The following is a 21,177-nucleotide window of genomic DNA, read 5'->3' as shown; positions in this document are numbered from 1 at the left end:
AAAGAGCATTAAGAGTCATTACATTTTATCCCAGATAAAATGATGGCTCTCCCAAAGTTTGACCACTGTATGGTTCTGCTGCACTTTAGCACATCAAGGGTAAATATTTCTAATGTTTTTCACTTTTAAGTGGTAGCTCTGATTCAGTTGGCTTGATAGAATAAAAATAACGTGTGCCATCAAATGTTAAATGGTGGTTAATGTCTTTGTCAAGATTCTGAAATGAGGAGGCACCCCGGTGGCACATCACGTTAAGACACACTGTGTGATCACAACATCCTGTGTTCGAATCCAGCCCACGACATGTGTTGCATGTCCTCCCCCGTCTCTTCACCTGATTTCCTCTCTCTGACTGTCCTGTCCACATTAACTCAATGGACGCCAAGGGGGCGCTGTTTACCTTCTGGTTAGAATGCCATCGCTGTAATGCAATGGGGAGAATGCCGTGTTTGCGAGTGCTAAAACTATATTAAATATTATAGCTATGGATCTAATAAACACGTCGATTGTCAGTGAGTTTCTTCCAGTCAACATGCAAAAAACAGATTTTTTTTTCATACATACATTTCCGTTTTATACCGTGGTGAATATGAGTATAGTTCCAGAGCGATTCTGTCTAATCTCAAGAAACTCGAGCAAACCGCGCTTCAATGCATTTCCTTAGAAATCGTGCCAGAAACATCGGATTAACCCAAGATTGGTAACATAGAGTCCTTACCTCACATCTGATGTACTGCAAAAAGAATAATCCAATTCCTGATCGCCATTCCAAATATTGATCGCGTTTATAGATCCAACGTTTCTCCACCAAAACGCATAATCCACGCTGCTCCCAGTCTCCCCAGTCCATGTGTTATAACGATACTGCATGCCCGAGAAGGAAAACATGGACCGGACTTCTTAGATCAACGTACAGCCCAAGGGGGAGGGATTCCAATGATGTGCAATACCGGCCGGAAGGCGTTAGGCGGCGGTATTGGCCTTTTGCGAGCTCAGACCCATTCCCAATGATAACATCAGGCTGGATGGATGAAAAATGTATGGATATAGCGAATAAAAGAAATAACGATTAAAACCCGACTTTTCTCGTGATTGGCGCTCAAGCGATGGTGAGTTAACCCGACTTTTCTCGTGAATGGCGCCCAATGAGTTAAAGCAGAAATATACATATAAAAATATTCTGAAATAAGCAGAATCTCACAAGGGAATAGCTGTCAGGCCTGTACAGTAGCTAGACGTTATAGATGTAAATGGCATTCTTTATAAACAGGCAATAAGAATGACCCCCTCCTTTCTCACACTTTATTTCCCAACACAAACCTCTCAGGCAGAAATGTCAATGTATTTCCAAGAGAGTGAGACTAAAGGTACAGTAACAAACCCCTGGGCTTGTTTTAAACGTAGCCTCTTTATCAAAATGTTTTTGACTTGTAACACAGATTATTAGATTAAACCAACAGCCCTGCAGTATAAGGTACTGTATGATGAGAATTAAATCAACAGACACACTGATCAGGCTATTTATGATGTTGTGTACATTTTAATTATGATGACATTTGTCATCTTGTAGGCAAATCTGCTTCCGAAACCAAACTGCCTGCCAAACTTTTGGTATTGAATTGAATTGGAGTATGAATGAAACCATGCAGAGCCGTCCCTAGACTTTCAGGGGTCCTATGCAAAAAGTTATTTGGGGCCACTTCAGTTTACCTTAACACTTTGAGCGCCAGCCGTGTTTTCCTTTTTACCCCCTTGAATACCACCATCCACGGCCAATGTTAACGTTAATATCGCCTAATCTATGTTTTAAATTATGGCTATGTGTCTAATCTGCCCGTCGCTTATCAAAGAATCATTTTCCAGTCAACATTGTCAAGGCAGATTGTATTTTTATCGCTTCATTTCCGTTTGATAGCATTTTGAAAATCACCCGTTTTCGGGGAAAAAACAACCCATGCCTATGATAATCGCCTTTTACTGGAATATTCCAGAACGTTGTCATTTGTCGGCCTATTTATGAATCGTTTTCAAATAAACGCTAGATGATCGATAGTATATGTGTGCGCACGCACGCTCGTGCCGTGCGCTGATAATCGCTGCTCTTATTTCCTCATGGCTTTTACAGTCAAAACAGCCATATCACATATCACATAAACACTTATATATCCGTAAAAACAAGTCTGATTATCCTAACACTGATAACATAGATTCCTTACCTGAGGTCAGATGGTATCCAAATGGTTTATTCCAATTTCCGATCGTCATTCGAAAAAATCGATAAATGTATTGATCCATCGTGTGTACAGTATAACCCATATTCGCCGTGGCTCAGAGGCTCCAGAATGAACTCTGGTAGACCCCGGCTGCATCAGTGAGAAGTAAAATGTGGAGTCAGAAATCCGTTCTCCCATTCACTTTCATTGAGTCCATTCCAAAAGGGTGATTTACCATCTGGGAGACGATAGGGGGCGCTTTTTTCACATCTGAGCGCCGGCGGTAGGCTCGCGTGATGCAATATGATTTCAGATCGCTAATAAAAAAGAGAGAGAATACTCGTTCAAGTTTCTTTAATAGTTGTCATACAGAAGTACAGAATACTTTCATACAAAATGCTTCTTACTGTTACGCTCCAGAGACTGTGCTAGACAAGATAGTATCAAACATAGTATACGTGTAATTTAGAAGAAGAAAAAGAGGTCACAGTGTTCGGTATAGACATATGTACAATGTTCTGAGTTACCATATAATATACAATACTATGCAGTGTACTAATGTACAGTACTATCTAGTGCAAAGCAGAAATGGGATGAGGTACAATTTAGGTACAATTTACAGTAAGGTGTACGAGTTGTAGTGCAATCCTTCATCAATAAATATAAAGTGTGGGTAGTGGGTGCTACAGTGTGTTTGTTTAAAGTGGGTGTGTGCTATAAAGTGTGTGGAGTGGGTGCTACAGTGTGTTTGTTTAAGTGACTGTGTGCGTGTGGATGTGTGTGCTATGTGCGTTTGGTGGTTGTTGTTGTGTAGTGTTCATTCATTGTTCGTTTAGCAGCCTGATGGCCTGGGGATAGAAGCTTCTTCTGAGTCTTTCTGTGCTCGCCTTGAGACTCCGGTATCGCTTGCCTGACCGCAGCAGTTCAAAGAGGCAGTTGTTCGGGTGACTGGAGTCTTTAATGATTCTCTTAGCCTTGCCCTTGCAACGCTTGTTGTAAATGTTCTGGAGGGTGGGGAGCCCCCCTCCAATTGTGCGTTCGGCTGAACGTGTCACTCTTTGTAGTCTGCTTCGGTCTTGTGCAGTGCTATTCCCAAACCAGGAGGTGATGTTGCCGGTCAAGATGCTCTCTATTGTACATGAGTAGAAGTTCTTAAGGATCTTCTGACTGACTTGGAACTTCCTTAGGCGCCTGAGGAAGTAGAGGCGTTGTCGTGCCTTCTTCACAACACTGTCAATGTGTGTGGTCCATGTCAAGTCCTCGGATATGTAGGCTCCGAGGTACTTAAAGCTGTTGACTCTCTCAACCGGTGCCCCGTCGATGCTGAGGGGGCTGTAGTCCTTGACCCCCGACCTCCTGAAGTCCACAATCATCTCCTTTGTTTTGCTGACGTTCAGGGAGAGGCTGTTTTCCTGGCACCATCCCGCCAGGACCTTGACCTCTTCCAGGTAGGCCCTCTCGTCGTTGGCAGAGATCAGGCCCACCACCACTGTGTCGTCAGCAAATTTGATGATTGTATTGCTACTCCGCTGAGCCACACAGTCGTGTGTGTACAGGGAGTAGAGGAGGGGACTCAGAACACAGCCCTGGGGGGCCCCTATGTTGAGGGTGATGGATGAGGAGGTGCAGTTGCCTGCTCTCACCACCTGGGGTCTGCCAGTCAGGAAGTCCAAGACCCACTGGCAGAGGTCATAGTTCAAGCCCAGGTCCCTGAGCTTGGCTATGAGTATGGAGGGGACTATGGTATTGAATGCCGAGCTGTAGTCGATGAATAGCATTCTCACATAGTTCCCCTGCCTCTTGTCCAGGTGTGATGCTGCTGTGTGCAGCACATGGGCTATGGCGTCCTCCGTGGACCTGTTGGGGCGGTATGCAAATTGCAGGGGGTCCATGTTGATGGGGAGGGAGGAGCAGATGTGGCCCTTTACTAGCTTCTCAAAGCACTTCATGGCTATGGAGGTGAGAGCTACAGGGCGGTAGTCGTTGAGGCAAGCAGGCTTGGATTTTTTGGGTACAGGGATAATAGTGGACTTCTTCAGGCAGGTGGGGATGACAGCCTGTTCTAAGGACAGGTTAAATATGTCAGTGAATACTGGGGCCAGTTGGTCGGCACAGACTTTTAGGACGCGGCCGGGGATGCCGTCCGGACCTGCTGCCTTCCTGATATTCACTTTTTTAAAGGTCCGCCTCACCTCATGCTCTGTTACCCTGAACACTGCGCCTCCATCAGCAGCCGACCCCCCCCCCCCCCCCCCCCATTGCCGTGGCTTGTGAGCTGGTGTTGTTATTACCAGCATCAAACCTCGCATAGAAGGTATTGAGGTCATTTGCTAAGGAGATGTCACTGTTCAGTTTGAGGGAGGCGCCTTTGTAGTCTGTCATCGTTTTGAGCCCCTGCCACATAGCTCTAGAGTCAGCTTGTTTGACGTGGCATTCAACGGTCGGGGCGTAACCAGAGAAAAGCCGTGAGTGGCATACAAAGTTTTAAATCAGTGGCTGGCAATAGGCGGCCCGTGGGAAAAAAATTTGCCCGCCAACAATAATATCTGGCCTGTCAGATAATTTTGAGAATATAATTTTTTATTTATTTTATTTTATATATCAGACCGACTATAGGCTAGGCTATATATATATAAGCTATAATGTCCAAACAGAGAAACTACAACCACCTAAAGAATGCTTATTATACCTTTTTTTATCCATGTTGAGAGTGAATAACAGGTAGGCTATAGGCAGAGGTGCAATGTAGCACTTGCTCAACATGAATAAAGTCGGTGGACAGCGCCTGGTACTGAAATAGCAAAGAAGCAGTGTAGTATGAAATTAAAACACCAGTTCAGTAAGTCATTCAAACTTTATCTTTACTTATATATGACTGTGACGGCACCCCACATGTGAACAGTGACAATGCAATTAAACTGATGTCAAATCGGGGCAAAAAAAGCTGAATCCGCTTCAAGGAGACATGCTACATTAGGTATATAAGAATTACAACAAGTCATATATCATATCAGGGGCAGCAGGAGGTGTAGCAGGACAGTAGGAGGTGTAGCAGGGACAGCAGGAGGTGTAGCAGGACAGCAGGAGGTGTAGCAGGACAGCAGGAGGTGTAGCAGGACAGCAGGAGGTGTGGCAGGACAGCAGGAGGTGTAGCAGGACAGCAGGAGGTGTAGCAGGACAGCAGGAGGTGTAGCAGGACAGCAGGAGGTGTAGCAGGACAGCAGGAGGTGTAGCAGGACAGCAGGAGGTGTAGCAGGGACAACAGGAGGTGTAGCAGGACAGCAGGAGGTGTAGCAGGACAGCAGGAGGTGTATCAGGACAGCAGGAGGTGTATCAGGACAGCAGGAGGTGTAGCAGGACAGCAGGAGGTGTAGCAGGACAGTAGGAGGTGTAGCAGAGACAGCAGGAGGTGTATCAGGGACAGCAGGAGGTGTAGCAGGACAGCAGAAGGTGTATCAGGGACAGCAGGAGGTGTAGCAGGACAGCAGGAGGTGTAGCAGGAGGTGTATCAGGACAGTAGGAGGTGTAGCAGGACAGCAGGAGGTGTAGCAGGACAGCAGGAGGTGTAGCAGGACAGCAGGAGGTGTAGCAGGACAGCAGGAGGTGTAGCAGGACAGCAGGAGGTGTATCAGGACAGCAGGAGGTGTAGCAGGACAGCAGGAGGTGTAGCAGGACAGTAGGAGGTGTAGCAGGACAGTAGGAGGTGTATCAGGACAGCAGGAGGTGTAGCAGGACAGCAGGAGGTGTAGCAGGACAGCAGGAGGTGTAGCAGGACAGCAGGAGGTGTAGCAGGACATCAGGAGGTGTAGCAGGACAGCAGGAGGTGTAGCAGGACAGCAGGAGGTGTAGCAGGACAGCAGGAGGTGTATCAGGACAGCAGGAGGTGTAGCAGGACAGCAGGAGGTGTAGCAGGACAGCAGGAGGTGTAGCAGGACAGCAGCAGGTGTAGCAGGACAGCAGGAGGTGTAGCAGGACAGTAGGAGGTGTAGCAGGACAGCAGGAGGTGTAGCAGGACAGTAGGAGGTGTAGCAGGACAGCAGGAGGTGTAGCAGGACATCAGGAGGTGTAGCAGGACAGCAGGAGGTGTATCAGGGACGAGCATCCTGAAGGTACCCAAGGATCTGCCCACCTCGGACAGCAGCAACACAATGAAAATCACATGAATTCAATTGTCCGGGTGAAAATCACCCGACGTTAGTGTTCTAGGGTTAAATGTCTGCATCATTGCAGGACTGAATTCTTCTTATGTCTTCCAATTATATCGTCTGTCCCCTCCTCAGTTTTCAATAGACTAAGTTAGCCGAAATGATAAATGCCATTGTCAAGTGCTCATATTGGTATTCAGTATCATGAGTTCAGTATTTACGAGTACTCGTGAAAGTATTGACACCTGTCCCTGTTAAGCAAAACAAGAAATTGCATCAGACAAAATAACGTGTTGGATGTTGGAGATTTTAAACGTTTTATTTTCATCATGAGAAACATAATCAAGGACAAGGTAAAAAATATCTCGAGAAACACAGATTGAAACATGACAGAGCTTCTGAAAGCTCTGAGTAAAGCAGATATTGCTAAATATATATATAATATAGAACATCCTGGGAGCAGTAGAAAACAAAATCACAGCGAATAACGGAACAACCGAACAAGAGCTTCGTTAGGTGAATACATTCCTCGTCTAGGCCAAAATATAGCCATACAACTACACATACATAAGCATCCGCACAGAAGCCACTCCATCCTCACTGAGAATCAATAAAAGACCAGAGCACCTGGTGCGAAAGCAAATCAAATGTTAAAAAAATTAAATAAAACTGGGATTCTAAACCAGAATTCTTCTTATGTCTTCCAATTATATAGTCTGTCATTTTAAAACAGACTTTTTGTTGTTGTTGCTAGTTTTTGTTTTCTTAAGCCCTATTTTCTGAAAATCCGCCTAAAATACATACCTAAGTAAATGGAAGATTGCTCCACTTCTACAAGGCTATTTGCATGTTCTTGGTATCCAGGGACATCTATGGACCTCGGTGAATGTATTGTCAGAAATATTGTGTCTATTAGGCTTGCTTAAATTGTGATGAAACAAAGGAGAATATGAATTATGATTTTTCTTTGCATCTTTGACAGTGAATAACACCATGCTAAAAATGACCAGACATGGAAATCTGTACCTGTTCAGTACCTTCTTGAGATCATGTGTAGAAACAATCTAAGGGAATGAATAAAGGGAAGATGATTAAACAGAAGGTTTTGTAGATACAGTACTGAATTCTGCCATCTGGCCCCATGCAATTTGAAATATTATTATAGAATATAGAATATGAGGCCTATAAATTACCTTATTATAGCCAACTTGCACATCTATGGATCGGGCCAAATCTACTCTTTCCAATGGGAGAGTTCAATTTGGATTTAGTATCACCAGGCGTGCATGAAGAACCGAGAATGAAATCTACTGTAAATACAGTCAGCTTTTTATTTTTGCGACAGGTCCGCCATTTTGAATCTGTTTGCAACGCTAAATGTTCACAGAAGGTAGACACACTAACTGCGCTCCAATCTATGCCAATAACGTTCAGTTTTGTGATCTAGTATCCCGAGAAATAAGAGAAAAAAAAAAATCATACACAAGTAATTCGCTTGCTTGAGGCTAGAATTTCCTGGGTACTGTAGTTTTTCGAAATTTCAACGCTCATTGAGAGCTATGGATGCCCTGTGCTCATATGACTACAAATCAACATCATTCGGTGAGTCAAAATGGCCGACCTCCGCGATAATATTATCACATTTCAAAAACTAAAATCTCACTAATAACACTTGAATCTATTGGTAAACAAACGTATTGCTGAAAATATACAATATGACTGCTGTTGTGACATGGTTAGGATGTTTACTCTTGCATACATTGCAGACATTGATTTATGACGTGATGTCATTTTGGGACCGGTATCGGACCCGTCGGTGTTACACTGAAAAACTACATCTTTTCATATTATCTTTTTTATATTTTTACAAAATATTAATGTGCCTTGCTCATAGAAGTTATTGTTTCAAATATTTTTTTTATAAACCATTTATTATAGATTCTGCAAGTCTTCTTTTAAACAACAACATATACCTACATATACAAATAATAAAAACATCAAGAAGAAAAGAAAGAAACATTCAAAAGAATAAACACTAGGCAGCTATTTTAAGCCTGTGTGACCTCTAGCTTTTCTCTCATGTGGTTCATAAATGGACTCTGTGAGTCTCGGAGCTCCTCTGACCCTGCAAGCTTCAGCATTGGTTCTGGAACTCTAAGTCATTTTAATTTAACACTATTGAATTTCAATGGTAATGCATGACCATTTCATATTCTTCCTTAAAAATTGGAACAGATATTTGATAAGCGAATTGCTGCTAATTGGAGGAAGGATATCTATACTTAAACCAGCATTGATAGTGGAATAGTTAGGGTTAGGGAACAGCATTGTAATTACAAGTAAGTAAACAGCATAGTAAATGCTATTGAATTGCAATGGTATCAATTGAAAAAGTAATTATTTGAGGGAGGATATCTAGATTTAAACCAGCATTGGATTTCAAACACTTTTAAGTCATTTAAATCTGTAACACTATTTATTTTCAATGGTAATATGAGGATATCTAGACTAAAAGCAGTATTCGTTTTGGAACTCTACCTTGATTTTAACACTATTGAATTTCAATAGTAATTAAAAAAAGTGAATACATATGAAAAGATGTTGTTTGTTGTGAGTATGAAAGTAAAGATGTTGACTTCTCCACAGGGAAAGGGACAGAGGTGCTGAAGATAGAAATGGAATATGTTTTTGTGAAAATTTTTTTTTATAATTTTTTTGACATGACATAAAACTAGACACACAAGCATTACAGTAAATATCCACAATAAATCACAGGATTATACATTCCAATATTTGAATCAATATAAATGTAGTTTACGAGATATGTATACATTATACTTGCAATACAATACATACATATGCTCTTACTCGCTCTTCTTCCCCCCCCCCCCCCCCCCCCCCAGGACCCCCCTTGGATAATCCATCCATTATTTAGCTTCTAACCAAGGATTACAATTCATATGCTAACCTTTATTCTCTCCACCACTTCTAACCAGATTGCGATGCTGGCTTCATTGACACCTAAAATTCTTGCTGTAGATATCTCTAGATAAATCACATCGAGATAAGTAAGAGCCCATACCTTTAGGCACATTTTATCCGGTTGAATCCAGCGTGATGCTATCAGCTTTTTAGCAGCCGTAAGACCGGACAAGATTTGTCTCTTTAGCTGTTTAGTAGCTGCTATTTGAGAAACATCATTCAACAACAATACAGAAGGCAGTACAGGTATGTTCAGAAACAGGGGGGCATTCCTAGTACATATGTATAAATGTACCGATATCGCCCCTTGAACACAAGGAGCATAGAGAGTCTTGTTTAAGCCCCATTCGGTTCAATCTTATAGGAGTCAGGTAAGTCCTATGAATATAATTAAGATTAGTCTGTTGATGATCCGGGTTGCGTGACGCTAGTCGAACGTTTGCCCAGACTTCTTGCCAATCAAAATCCACTTCCAAGTCCTGAGTCTATGGGGGAGGACTCCATACGAAGAAGTAAGTAAGTGATGATAAAAGTCTGATACGAAGCCTCTCGATGTCTCCCTTTCATAGAAGAATTTGTGATATCTGTGGTGCTCAAGTGGTATCTTTAATGGGACTCCATGAGCCTTCAAAGTTGCTAATAACTGTATATAGAAATAATAAGTGGAGTTGGTGAGGTTAAATTTGTTATAAATTTCATGATAGCTACAGAAACCCCGTTCGTTGAAGATATCTCCCAATGTATGTATGCCTTGCTTTTCCCATTTGGGATATCTGATAGGTCGTTGTGCAATAAGGAGTGCATTGTTATTGAATAGGGGAGTATGGCTATGCCAAGAAATGGAATATGTGAATATCTAATATCAAACCAACTTTATCCCATTTGATAGAATAGTACTCTGGTAAAAGTAAATGGACTCTATTCAAAAGTCTACTAAAGTAATAGCATAAAAGTAAATATTGAATATATGCAAGTATACAAAGTAAATACACATTCTGTATGGTGCAGGATTTCAATGCTTGAGAGCTCCTAAATTCTCAATGCATCAACCTCTGTGTGATGTCAAACTGGTTACTGGTTGTGATTACTTCCGTTTGACATTGACAGACTTACACATTAAATGTACATTATGTTTTCCAACTTATCACATATTTTGGATTAAAAGAAAGTACAGTAACTCGCAGGGTTTGTATAAATGTGGTAGAGGAAAATAAATTTGGAAACGTCCTTTCAAGTGTAGTATAGTAAATGTATTGAGATCCCTAAACTGGAAATACTCAAGTAAAAGTATCCTAAAAATACTTAAATACAGTAGTAAAAGTACTTTCTTTCCTCCCCTGGGTTCACTTTCTTTGTTACTGCACCTATATTTACTAATGTATATTTGGTAACATCAAGTTATTCTCTGGATATCCTTTTAACTGTAATCATGGGTTTTCATTGCATTATCATTTCATTATAACTTTGCTCGTGAAATGAGAATTACTGCAGATTTACTTTGACACCAATGAAGTCAGGTTCTTTCTGAGACATAAAGGAAACTGGTAAGAAACCAGCCTTCAAACAATCAGTAAATCAAATCAGTGAAAGAGCAAGAGAAAGAGTGAGTGTGAGAAAGAGAAAGCAAGATAGGAAAGAATGAGAGTAAATGAAAGAGCGGAAATGTGTGTGTGAGAGAGAGTGTTGTATTGAGTATGTATACCATTTTCTCTCTGTCTCTCTTTGTGCTTACGAGTTTTAGTGGTTTTACAAAGTAAACAAATTAGAGGTAGTTGATGGACAAGGGAAAGTCCTAAACGATGTAAAAAAAAACATCTATGAATCACAGTAATTCATACTGTGAATCACATTCTGTGGCGGGGTTCTTTCTCGAACTCCTCCAAACACCCACAAACTATGGCGTAGTCAGAAAAATTATCTCTGTTATTTTATTTGCGGGCCTCCCACGGTGCAGAGGTGACGCTATTTAAAGAAATCATTCATTTCATATTATTATTACATATTATCATACATACATACATACATACATACATACATACATACATACATACATACATACATACATACATACATACATACATACATACATACATACACATACATACATACATTCATTCATATTATCATACATACCTACATATATATTATCAAACATACATTCATTAATCTTATCATACATACATACATACATTCATTAATCTTATCATACATGCATACATACATTCATACATATATTTATTATATTATCAGGGTTTTAGTTTTTATTGGTGTTGCTATTTTCTGGGGATAGGTTAATTAATTCATTTGTATAGTGTGTAGGAACTTGTTAATGTATTGATGTGTAGCACCTGTTTAGGTTGGTAATTAATTATGTGTGGCACCTGTGTGCCTCTTTAAAGCGACTCCTCCCCTGGACGCGTTATTTTTTTTCGTAGCCGCATTTTGCGGAGACGCTCTCTGATTGGCCACTGACTGACGCTCTCTGATTGGCCACTGACATGTGCGCCCAATCGCGTGACGAGCTGTGCCTTTGCCCATGTCCGGGTCTAACAGCCTGCAAACTACCTAACGCCTAGTTTATCACTGGTTAAGCTTAGGCGACTCTTTCGAAGTTGGTTAAGGTTAGAGTTTGGAATCAGGGCTGGTGTTCTATCGCCCTGCTCTAAGACAAACTCTAACCTTAACCAACTTCGAAAGAGTGCCTAAGCTTAACCGGTGTAGAAACAGGCGTCACACGATTGGGCGCACATGTCACATGAAGTGGCCAATCAGAGAGCGTCTCCGCAAAATGCGGCTACGAAAAAAAATAACACCCCCTGGACAACTATAACCAGGAAGCACCTCCCACCCCACACCATCAGAGTTTGAGAAAACAAAACTTAGAGTGTCGTTGTCCTTGTAGAATAAAATGGCACAGCAAGGAGTTGATCTGGACCGGGACCAGTTCTGCTGTTCGGTCTGTCTGGATCTGCTCAAGGATCCGGTAACGATTCACTGTGGACACAGCTACTGTATGGACTGTATTAAAGACTGGTGGGATAAAGATGATCAGAAGGGGATGATCTACACATGTCCCCAGTGCAGGGAGACTATTACTCTGAGGCCTGTTCTGAAGAAAAACAATATAATGGCTGAAGTGATAGAACAACTAAAGAAGACAGGACTCCAAGCTGCTCCTCCTGATCACTGTTATGTTGGACCTGGAGACGTGGCCTGTGATTTCTGCACTGGGAGGAAGCAGAAAGCCATCAAGTCCTGCCTGGTATGTCTGACCTCCTTCTGTGAAACTCACCTCCAGCCTCATTATACTGTAGCTCCATTAAAGAAACACAAGCTGGTCAAAGCCTCCACACGGCTTCAGGAGAACACCTGCTCTCGTCACAACAGGATTCTGGATGTTTTTTGTCGTACTGATCAGCAGTGTATCTGTTGTTTGTGTTCCATGGATGAACATAAAGGCCATGATACAGTCTCAGCTGCAGCAGAGAGGACGGAGAGACAGAAAGAGCTTGGCATGAGTCGGCAGAAAGTCCGCCAGAGAGAGAAGGAACTCAAAGAGCTCCAACAGGCTGTGCATTCTCTCAATCGCTCTGCTGACAAAGCAGTGGAGGACAGTGAGAGAATCTTTACTGAGCTGATGTGCTCCTTGGAGACGAGGCGCTCTGAGCTGAAGAAGGTAATCGGAGCCCAACAGAGGACCACAGTGACTCAGGCTGAAGAACTGCAGAAGAGACTGGAGCAGGAGATAGCGGACCTGAGGAGGAGATACACTGAGCTGGAGCAGCTCTCGCACACGGAGGACCACATCCACTTTCTACAGAGTTACCCCTCCCTCTCCAGTCCCAGTGAGTCTACAGACTTCCCCAGCATCGGTGTCCTTCCTCTCCTGTACTTTGCAGATGTGACTGAGGTTGTGTCTAAGCTGAGAGACAAACTAGAGGACGTTCTAAAAGAGCAGTGGCCCGGAATCTCAACAACAGTGAATGCAGTTTATGTTTTACCGCCACCAGAGCCCAAGACCAGAGCTGACTTCTTACAATATTCCTCTCGGATCACACTGGACCCAAACACGGCACACACGCAACTGTCTTTGTCTGAGGGGAACAGAAAAGCAACATGGATGCAGAAAAAGCAGTCGTATCCTACAGAAAGATTTATTGAATGGTGTCAGGTTCTGGGTACAGAAGGCCTGACTGGACGCTGTTACTGGGAGGTGGAGTTGAGTGGATGGGGCTCTGTAGCAGCCTCATACAAAGACATTAGTAGAACAGGCACAATGGAGGACTGTGGATTTGGATACAATTCCAAATCCTGGGCTTTAGTGTACTGTGAAGGTATTCACATCTTCAGACACGATAACAAAAACATGCGAGTAGGTGGCCGTGGCCCCCTTTCCTCCAGAATAGGAGTGTACCTGAATCACAGGGCAGGTACTCTGTCCTTCTATGGCGTCTCTGACACAATGAGACGCACAATGACCCTCCTGTACAGAGTCAACACCACATTCACTCAGCCTCTCTATCCTGGATTTTGGTTTAAAACCCCTGGGGAGGCTGAGTTTTGTGAGCTGAAGTAGACCGTGACATTCACAGCTCCTCTACCCATGGGTTTGGGATTTAAATTGATCTTGAAGATGCTGAGTTGTGAAAGATGAGGTCATTAGGAGTTACATTCACTCTATTGTTGTTTTCAGGGACACACACACATACACTATCCACAAAGAATGGATTGCACGAAGCAAGTTGCACCCTTACTTAAAATTCATTATGAATTGAAAATGGGGGACCCTGATGTAAACAAGACGAAAGTCTTTCTCTGGTCTGCATCCCCTTAACAATTTGTGTGTATTGAGCCGTACTGTATTGTACCCATAACATTTTCAATCAATCAATCTGCACAGTGATTGATTGAATGAAAATTGTATTAACAGATTGCAGAATGGGTACAATACAGTACGGCTCGTTAAGGGGATGCAGACCAGAGAGAGACTTTCGTCTTGTTTACATCAGGGTCCCCCATTTTCAATTCATAATGAATTTTAAGTAAGGGTGCAACTTACTCCGTGCAATCCATTCTTTGTGGATCTAGCCCATATGGTTTGCTTTGTTTATAGCCTACCGGGGTAAAGTTTGTTTGATGATTCCTATCTTCAATACCTCTGTTCCTTTGCATGTGGGGAAGTCAAAATCTTTTCATAATCTGGGTAGGCTGGACAACAATATGTAACTATTTTATTTGTATTTGATCACCTTTGGTCATTTTTTTAAATACTCTGGGATTTGGGTCTGTCTCTTCTCTCTGTTCCAAGGGGGGTTGGTAACAATGTGGTTGCCGGACCTCCATGGGGAGGTTGATTCAGCCTATAACCTTTTCCCTCTAATCTCTGGGCAGCCGGGACACTTCATATGGGACACTATTTTCAAGGCCTTCGGTTGAACCCAGGCATAGCCAGGATGTGTGGGGCATGAGTCAGGTGTAAATGCAACTATTTTGTTTTACAAACCCATCTGCGTTATCAAGAGCTCAAGGAGAGAGAGAGTTGTTCTTCTGGTGGCAGACTTTGAGGGAGACCTAGATAGGAGCTGGCTTAGGAAGAATGACCATTAATTGAATATTGTGCATTTTTGTCTTTTGTTCTTTTATTCTTACTAATTCTTACTAAATAAACGTGGACATCTAAACCCAGAAGGACCCGTGTGGATATTTTCTTGAAACTTGCCGTTTCACCGACTGAACCTCAATATAGAACTTTGAACACAACGCAAAGGAATTTACTTTAACTCACTATTTCCATGTGCTACACGAGAAATTCAGTAAAAATCTAACATTACCATTGAAATTCAATAGTGAAATTAGTTATTAGAGTTCCAAACCAATTCTGGTTTAATTCTAGATATCTAGATAATCTCCAATGAGTGGCAAATACTTTCTAAAATGTTACCATTGTTACTATTACAATTGTTTAAGAACCCAAGAGCTGAGGGAACAAATTACCTCAGCTCAGATATGTTTGATTTGGCGCTCCTAGGGAAAGTACCTCCTCCCTGATGGCAGGAGTCAAAACTCTGCAGGTGAAACATCTTGACCTTTTATATATTGCTATTAATTTTAGTTTTTGTTCTTGACTATATCAATGTGGTATATTCATAATTATGCATTTTTGAAGAGTTTAAGATAAGATAAACCTTTTTTATTCCCCCATAGGGGAGTTCAGGCATCAAAGCAGCAACAGCAAAGGCAATGAAGCACAGTAGATGCACAGGTTAGATCCAAACAAGCTAGGATAATTAGAATGAAAATAAAATAAAACCAAGTAAACACACGGCTGCTTGCCCTTGAAATCTACTCTGGATCTCTGAGTGAGTGAATGAACATAGAAGTACAAGTATACTCTACAATATCAATAATATAAATATGTGTGTAATGTGTATGTATAGCCCACCCTGTTATAAATATACAAATAACTCTATGCTAAGTCTACCTCCGGTACAAATATAGCTAACTCTATCTTATGTCTACTCCTGGTACAATATACAGTATTTACATTTTACATGTTGTCATTTAGCTGACGCTTTTATCCAAAGCGACTTACAAGTTCTATACGACAAGTCAGCAGGAAGGGTACAACTCTTTATCAGCTGAGGAATAATGTTCATCAAAGGGTTCAAATTTGAGTGCTGCAGTGTTGAGTGTATGTTAGTATTAATTAATTTATTTAAGTGTCTTTAGTGAGTCGATGGCTGTATACTGTATACTGTAACTATAAATATAAGTCTATCCTGTGCAATATATACAGTACTCTGAACCTATTGTAAATCGTAATATAAATCAGTTTTACTACAATGTTTGCAAACATTGCCAACATACCCAAAGTGTTTCAGCCACAGAACAAATATCAGCTTACTGATGTCTAGTGTTAGTCAGTCAGCAGGATATGAAATGGGGCTCAATTCTTATGTCCGGTGATGGAGCTACCCATTCATGTATGTTTGGATCAATTACCTTTAACATATTCAAACTAGCCAATAAAAAATTCACATATTTGGATATGATCACTTTTCCCTTCAGTGGAATACGTCCGATAACCTTTCTGTTTCAATATAATAATTAAATAGTTGTGGTTCGACTAGTCAATTATTTTATTTTTATTAGAGAAAAAATAACTGTATAAGGTCTTCATATAAACATTTAGTAAGTATAAAGTAATTAATCATAAATGAGTTACCCATAAAATATAAAGGGCAATGTATAGTGTGTATATACATATATAAAAAGAACAACACTTTCACAAGTTCATAGTTTACTTTTACAGTAATGATAAGAGACAAGTTATGCAACGCCCGCACTATTTCAGTTCACTTATCCAAAGCGCTTTACAATTTGTTCCTCGCATTTGACCCATTCACTCACACATTCACACACCGATGATGGAGGCAACCATGCAAGGTGCCAACCTGCTCATCAGGAGCAATTAGGGGTTAAGTGTCTTGCTCAAGGACACTTCGACATGCTGCCCGGGAGGATCGGGAATCTAACCGTGAACCTCTGGATTACCAGACGACTGCTCTACTCTGTCGTGTGTCTGCTAAGCAAGGGTAGAATTACCTATGGAGTCAATGGAAAGAATACAGATGCATAATGGGGACCATGGGGTAAACCATTGTCAGAACTCAGGTCATTTGGACTTGATGCCATTATGTATGACTAGCAAAGTAGCAATCTGTCTGAGTCGATGAGAGCTTTCATTTATGTCTAACTATATGCCTGCCATTCAAAATGCCATTCCAGCATTCGTCCCTATGAGACAGTTGTAGTCAAATTCTGCACTAATGCCAACTGTTTAACATCAGTATGCAACAAGCTCACTGGCGACATATCCTTTCTACTGTCTATCTAGAAGCTCATACTGGCTGCATATCTTTTCTACTGTTTATCTAGAAGCTCATACTGGCAGCATATCTTTTCTACTGTCTATCTAGAAGCTCATACTGGCTGCATATCTTTTCTACTGTCTATCTAGAAGCTCATACTGGCTGCATCTCTTTTCTACTGTGTCTATCTAGAAGCTCATTGGTTTGTAAATTTACTAGATTTTCTAGAGATTTTTAGTTTTTAATGTTCTGTCATATTGGCCTGGCGAATGGTGTGTTATCGTTGTATTAATTGTGATACTGCACACGATAACCATTAAATATAAGGATCTTGAATACAAGGTGTAGTGGTTTAAGCCCTATAGTCAATACAATGACAAGAGATCTTGGGACGGGCCATTGTAACACTTGTGGCAGATTATCATGGACACAAGATGGTGCTATTCACCGTACAATCATTAGACTCTAGCTTGCCTTCATTTGCAGGAACCTTTCCAATGTTGTCCCAGTACACCTGGTGCTGTGGTCAGGGGCGGACCTAGCACATTTGGCGCCCTAGGCGAGATTCACCACTGCGCCGCCCCCCCCCCCCCCATTTTTTTTTTTTTTTTTTTTTTGTATTTTCTTTTTCTTTTTGTTATTTTTTTTCTTTTTTGTAATTTTTTTTTGTGTGATTTTTTTTTTATTTTTTTTTTATGGCTTTTGCCTCTTCATAGTTCTCTAACGTTAGTCTTTCTTTCCTCAACGCTCAATTCTATAAACACTTGACCGATACCCATCAATGCACAGCGCTCTAGCATGTTCTGACTGTGAACACCTAAAGCTGAGGCTCAGACCGACCGACCGTTTTAGATTTTTGGCTCATTTTCCCTTATGTTAGAATTTTTTTTATGTAAAAATAATGGTTGCCGATATAGAGGTGGGCGCCAAAACTGCACAGAGAAAAAAAAATAAAAAATAAAAAAAATAAAAAATAAAAAAAATAAAAATATTGGTGCTCTTCCAATGGTCTAAACATGACCATGTGCCCCCACAGTTAAAAACGTTGCACTAAAGTGCCATTTTGAGTGGTGAAATGAGAAGATGTGCCATATTGGTGCCCTTCCAATGGTCTAAAGTTGACCATGTGCCCCCACGGTTAAATAACGTCACGCAAAAGTGCCCTTTTGAGTGGAGAAAATTATAGGATGTGCCCATTGGTGCCCTTCCAATGGTCTAAACTTGACCATGTGCCCCCACGGTTGAAAAACGTCAAGCTAAAGTGCCCTTTTGAGTGGCAAAAATTTGAGGACGTGCCCTATTGGCTGCCCTTCACATCAAAAAATTAAATATAACGTGTCTTAATGAGTGCTCGGTTAGTGGATAAAATGTGATGCAGCTATAGGGCAGGCTTTCCCAAAGTATGTGGTTCTTGTATAGTATAGTTTAGAAATAGCAAGTATAGCATACGGATATACTGTAGAGTAAAAACTGCATATTGTATAGTAGTGTACATAGGATCCAGTGACTTAATCCGTAGCTAACATTGTATTGCACTATCTCAGGACTTTAGCATGTCTATTTTATTACCTGTTTATTATGTCTATTTTATTATTTAGTATTATTGCACAATCAAAGCTGGCATGGCCACCCGCATTTCACTGTATGCCCTGGTATGTATGTGACGAATAAACCTCTTGAATCTTGGTCTCTGGATGTCATTGGAAATCTCTACTGCACATGTAATTTGAGTGGGACAGGCCAGCATTGAGCTGTGGGTCGCAACGACCGAGAAAGTTAATACCACCATCTAGCAGCGGGGCGAGGTTGGGGTGTTGGTCCTGGGGGGTCCGGGGGTGGGAGTGGGGGAGGAAATGTCAAATGTCTAATGTCTTTTGTGGTGTTTGTGATCATATAATTAGATTTCTATATTCTGTATTTATTATTTCTAATTGTCTTGTTATTATGATTATTATTGTTGAAGTACTGTCCTGTGATGCCTTGTGTATTATTGTTGTTACTGTATTATGTTGTGTTTTGTTTAATTGAAAAATGGAAAAAATAAATAAAAATAATAATAATAAAAAAAAAAAAAGGAGTACAATCCTATATCTTCCTGGTGTTTGTGGTGGTGTGTTTGCTGGGACTGGGAGCTCTATCTAGGCCAGTAGCGTGGTTGGGGTGGAGCTGGACTCCCTAGCGAGGGTAGCGGAGAGGAGGAGTCTTGCTAAACTCCAGGCCATCAGGGAAAACCCCTCCCACCCACTATATACAGACTTGGCTGACAGGAGGAGCATGTTCAGTGCCAGGCTCACACTACCTAAATGCAGCACTGAACGGCACAGGAAGTCCTTCATTCCAACAGCCATCAGACTATATAATGCATCACTGTGCCTCACTGCATCACTGAGCAGAGAGTGACAGTTACCATCTTCCTGGACTCTTAGTTTTGAAACAGCACTGTGCAATATTACACCTACTGTAGACCTCAGTATATTGTTACTGTATTTATTTACTGTATATTTTATTCCATTTTTATTCTATTTTATTCTACTCTTATCTTAGGCAATTTGATTTGATTTGTTTTGTTATTCTTATTCGTGACCTGTTCTGTCTAAATGTTTAAATGTTGAGCGATTTGCAGTGTCAAATTTCCCTTTGGATAATAAAAGTATTTCTATTCTATTCTATCTCTCTACATCGTTCTCCCCGAGACCAAAAACAAAACCTTTGTGGACATAAGCTAGAGCTTCGCAAAAGGAAACAAGATCTGCAAATACGCAGATTGCCCACAGAGTCTCTGGAGTTTGGGGAGTAGGTGCGGAAAAAGTTACTATAGCTCGGCCGAGAAAGTGCATATATAGATTTGGGATTGGTCTCTCCGTCAGGCGAATAAAGATCTATTGGAACATGTCTCCAGCACCCCCACAGCCGTAGCTACAACCACTTAATGTCAAGGCTCTCATCCACATTCATTCATTTTCTCCCCCCGCTCTCTCTCCCATGATTTCAGAATACCGGAAGTGTTGCGGTGCTGTGGTCTATAATTCACTGGGGCCTTGCGCGAAACAGGCCTATAGCATTAGCTGTAACTTCAACATTCTCAGGATTCATGGCCTTACAATTGATTGATTGATTGAACATTTTATTAACAGATTGCAGAATGGGTACAATAAAGTTTTGATTGATTGATTGATTGAAAACTTTATTAACAGATTGCAGAATGGGTACAGTACAGTACAGCTCAATACATACAATTGTTAAGGGGATGCAGACCAGAGAAAGACTTTCGTCTTGTTTACATCAGGGTCCCCCATTTTCAATTCATCATAACATATATGACATACACGACATACAGATACAGTACTGCTACATCTATACATTTATGACATACCAGATTTGCAAATACAGTAGCCTACTGTTTGTGATACAAAAGGGGTCCAGAAAAGAGAGTATACATTTGACGTAGAAACTGTACATTGGAAACAGTACGGCTCAATACACACCAGAGAAATACTTTTGTCTTGTTTACATCCGTTACATTTATGACATACATGATATACAAATATACAGTATTGTTTAACAGAGATCCTAACAGAAACTATATAGACCACCGCAACAAGACGAAAGTCTTTCTCTGGTCTGCATCCCCTTAACAATTGTGTGTATTGAGCTGTACTGTATTGTACCCATTCTGCAATCTGTTAATAAAGTTTTCAATCAATCAATCAATCAACACTTCCGGGATTCTGAAATCGGGGAGGAGATAGCGGGGGAGCAAATGAATGAATGTGGATGAGAGCCTTGATGTAAGTGGTTGCAGCTACGGCTGTGGGGGTGCTAGAGACATGATCGAATACTTTTATGCGCCTGACTGAGTCTCCTGAAAACGCGCGACCCATTCCAAATCGATCGGAACTTAATCAGGCCGAGATAAAGTCCCTTTTTCAGCACCTACTCCCAGTGGCGTCATTTCAGTAAAAGGCA

General features: G+C 41.3%; 1 protein-coding gene across 1 annotated transcript; it reads left to right on the top strand.

The window, feature by feature from the left end:
- Positions 1-12,248: 12,248 nt before the first annotated feature.
- Positions 12,249-13,916, top strand: LOC311223686 (tripartite motif-containing protein 16-like; the record flags this gene model as incomplete). Its single annotated transcript, XM_084308458.1, has 1 exon — positions 12,249-13,916. One exon carries the CDS (start codon positions 12,249-12,251, stop codon positions 13,914-13,916), a length of 1,668 nt encoding a protein of 555 aa, XP_084164584.1.
- Positions 13,917-21,177: the final 7,261 nt, after the last annotated feature.

The sequence above is a fragment of the Notolepis coatsorum genome (genome assembly GCF_963971535.1).
Source record: "Notolepis coatsorum genome assembly, chromosome: 2".
Classification (NCBI taxonomy): Eukaryota; Metazoa; Chordata; class Actinopteri; order Aulopiformes; family Paralepididae; genus Notolepis; species Notolepis coatsorum.
This window is presented reverse-complemented; position numbering and strand designations above follow the sequence as displayed.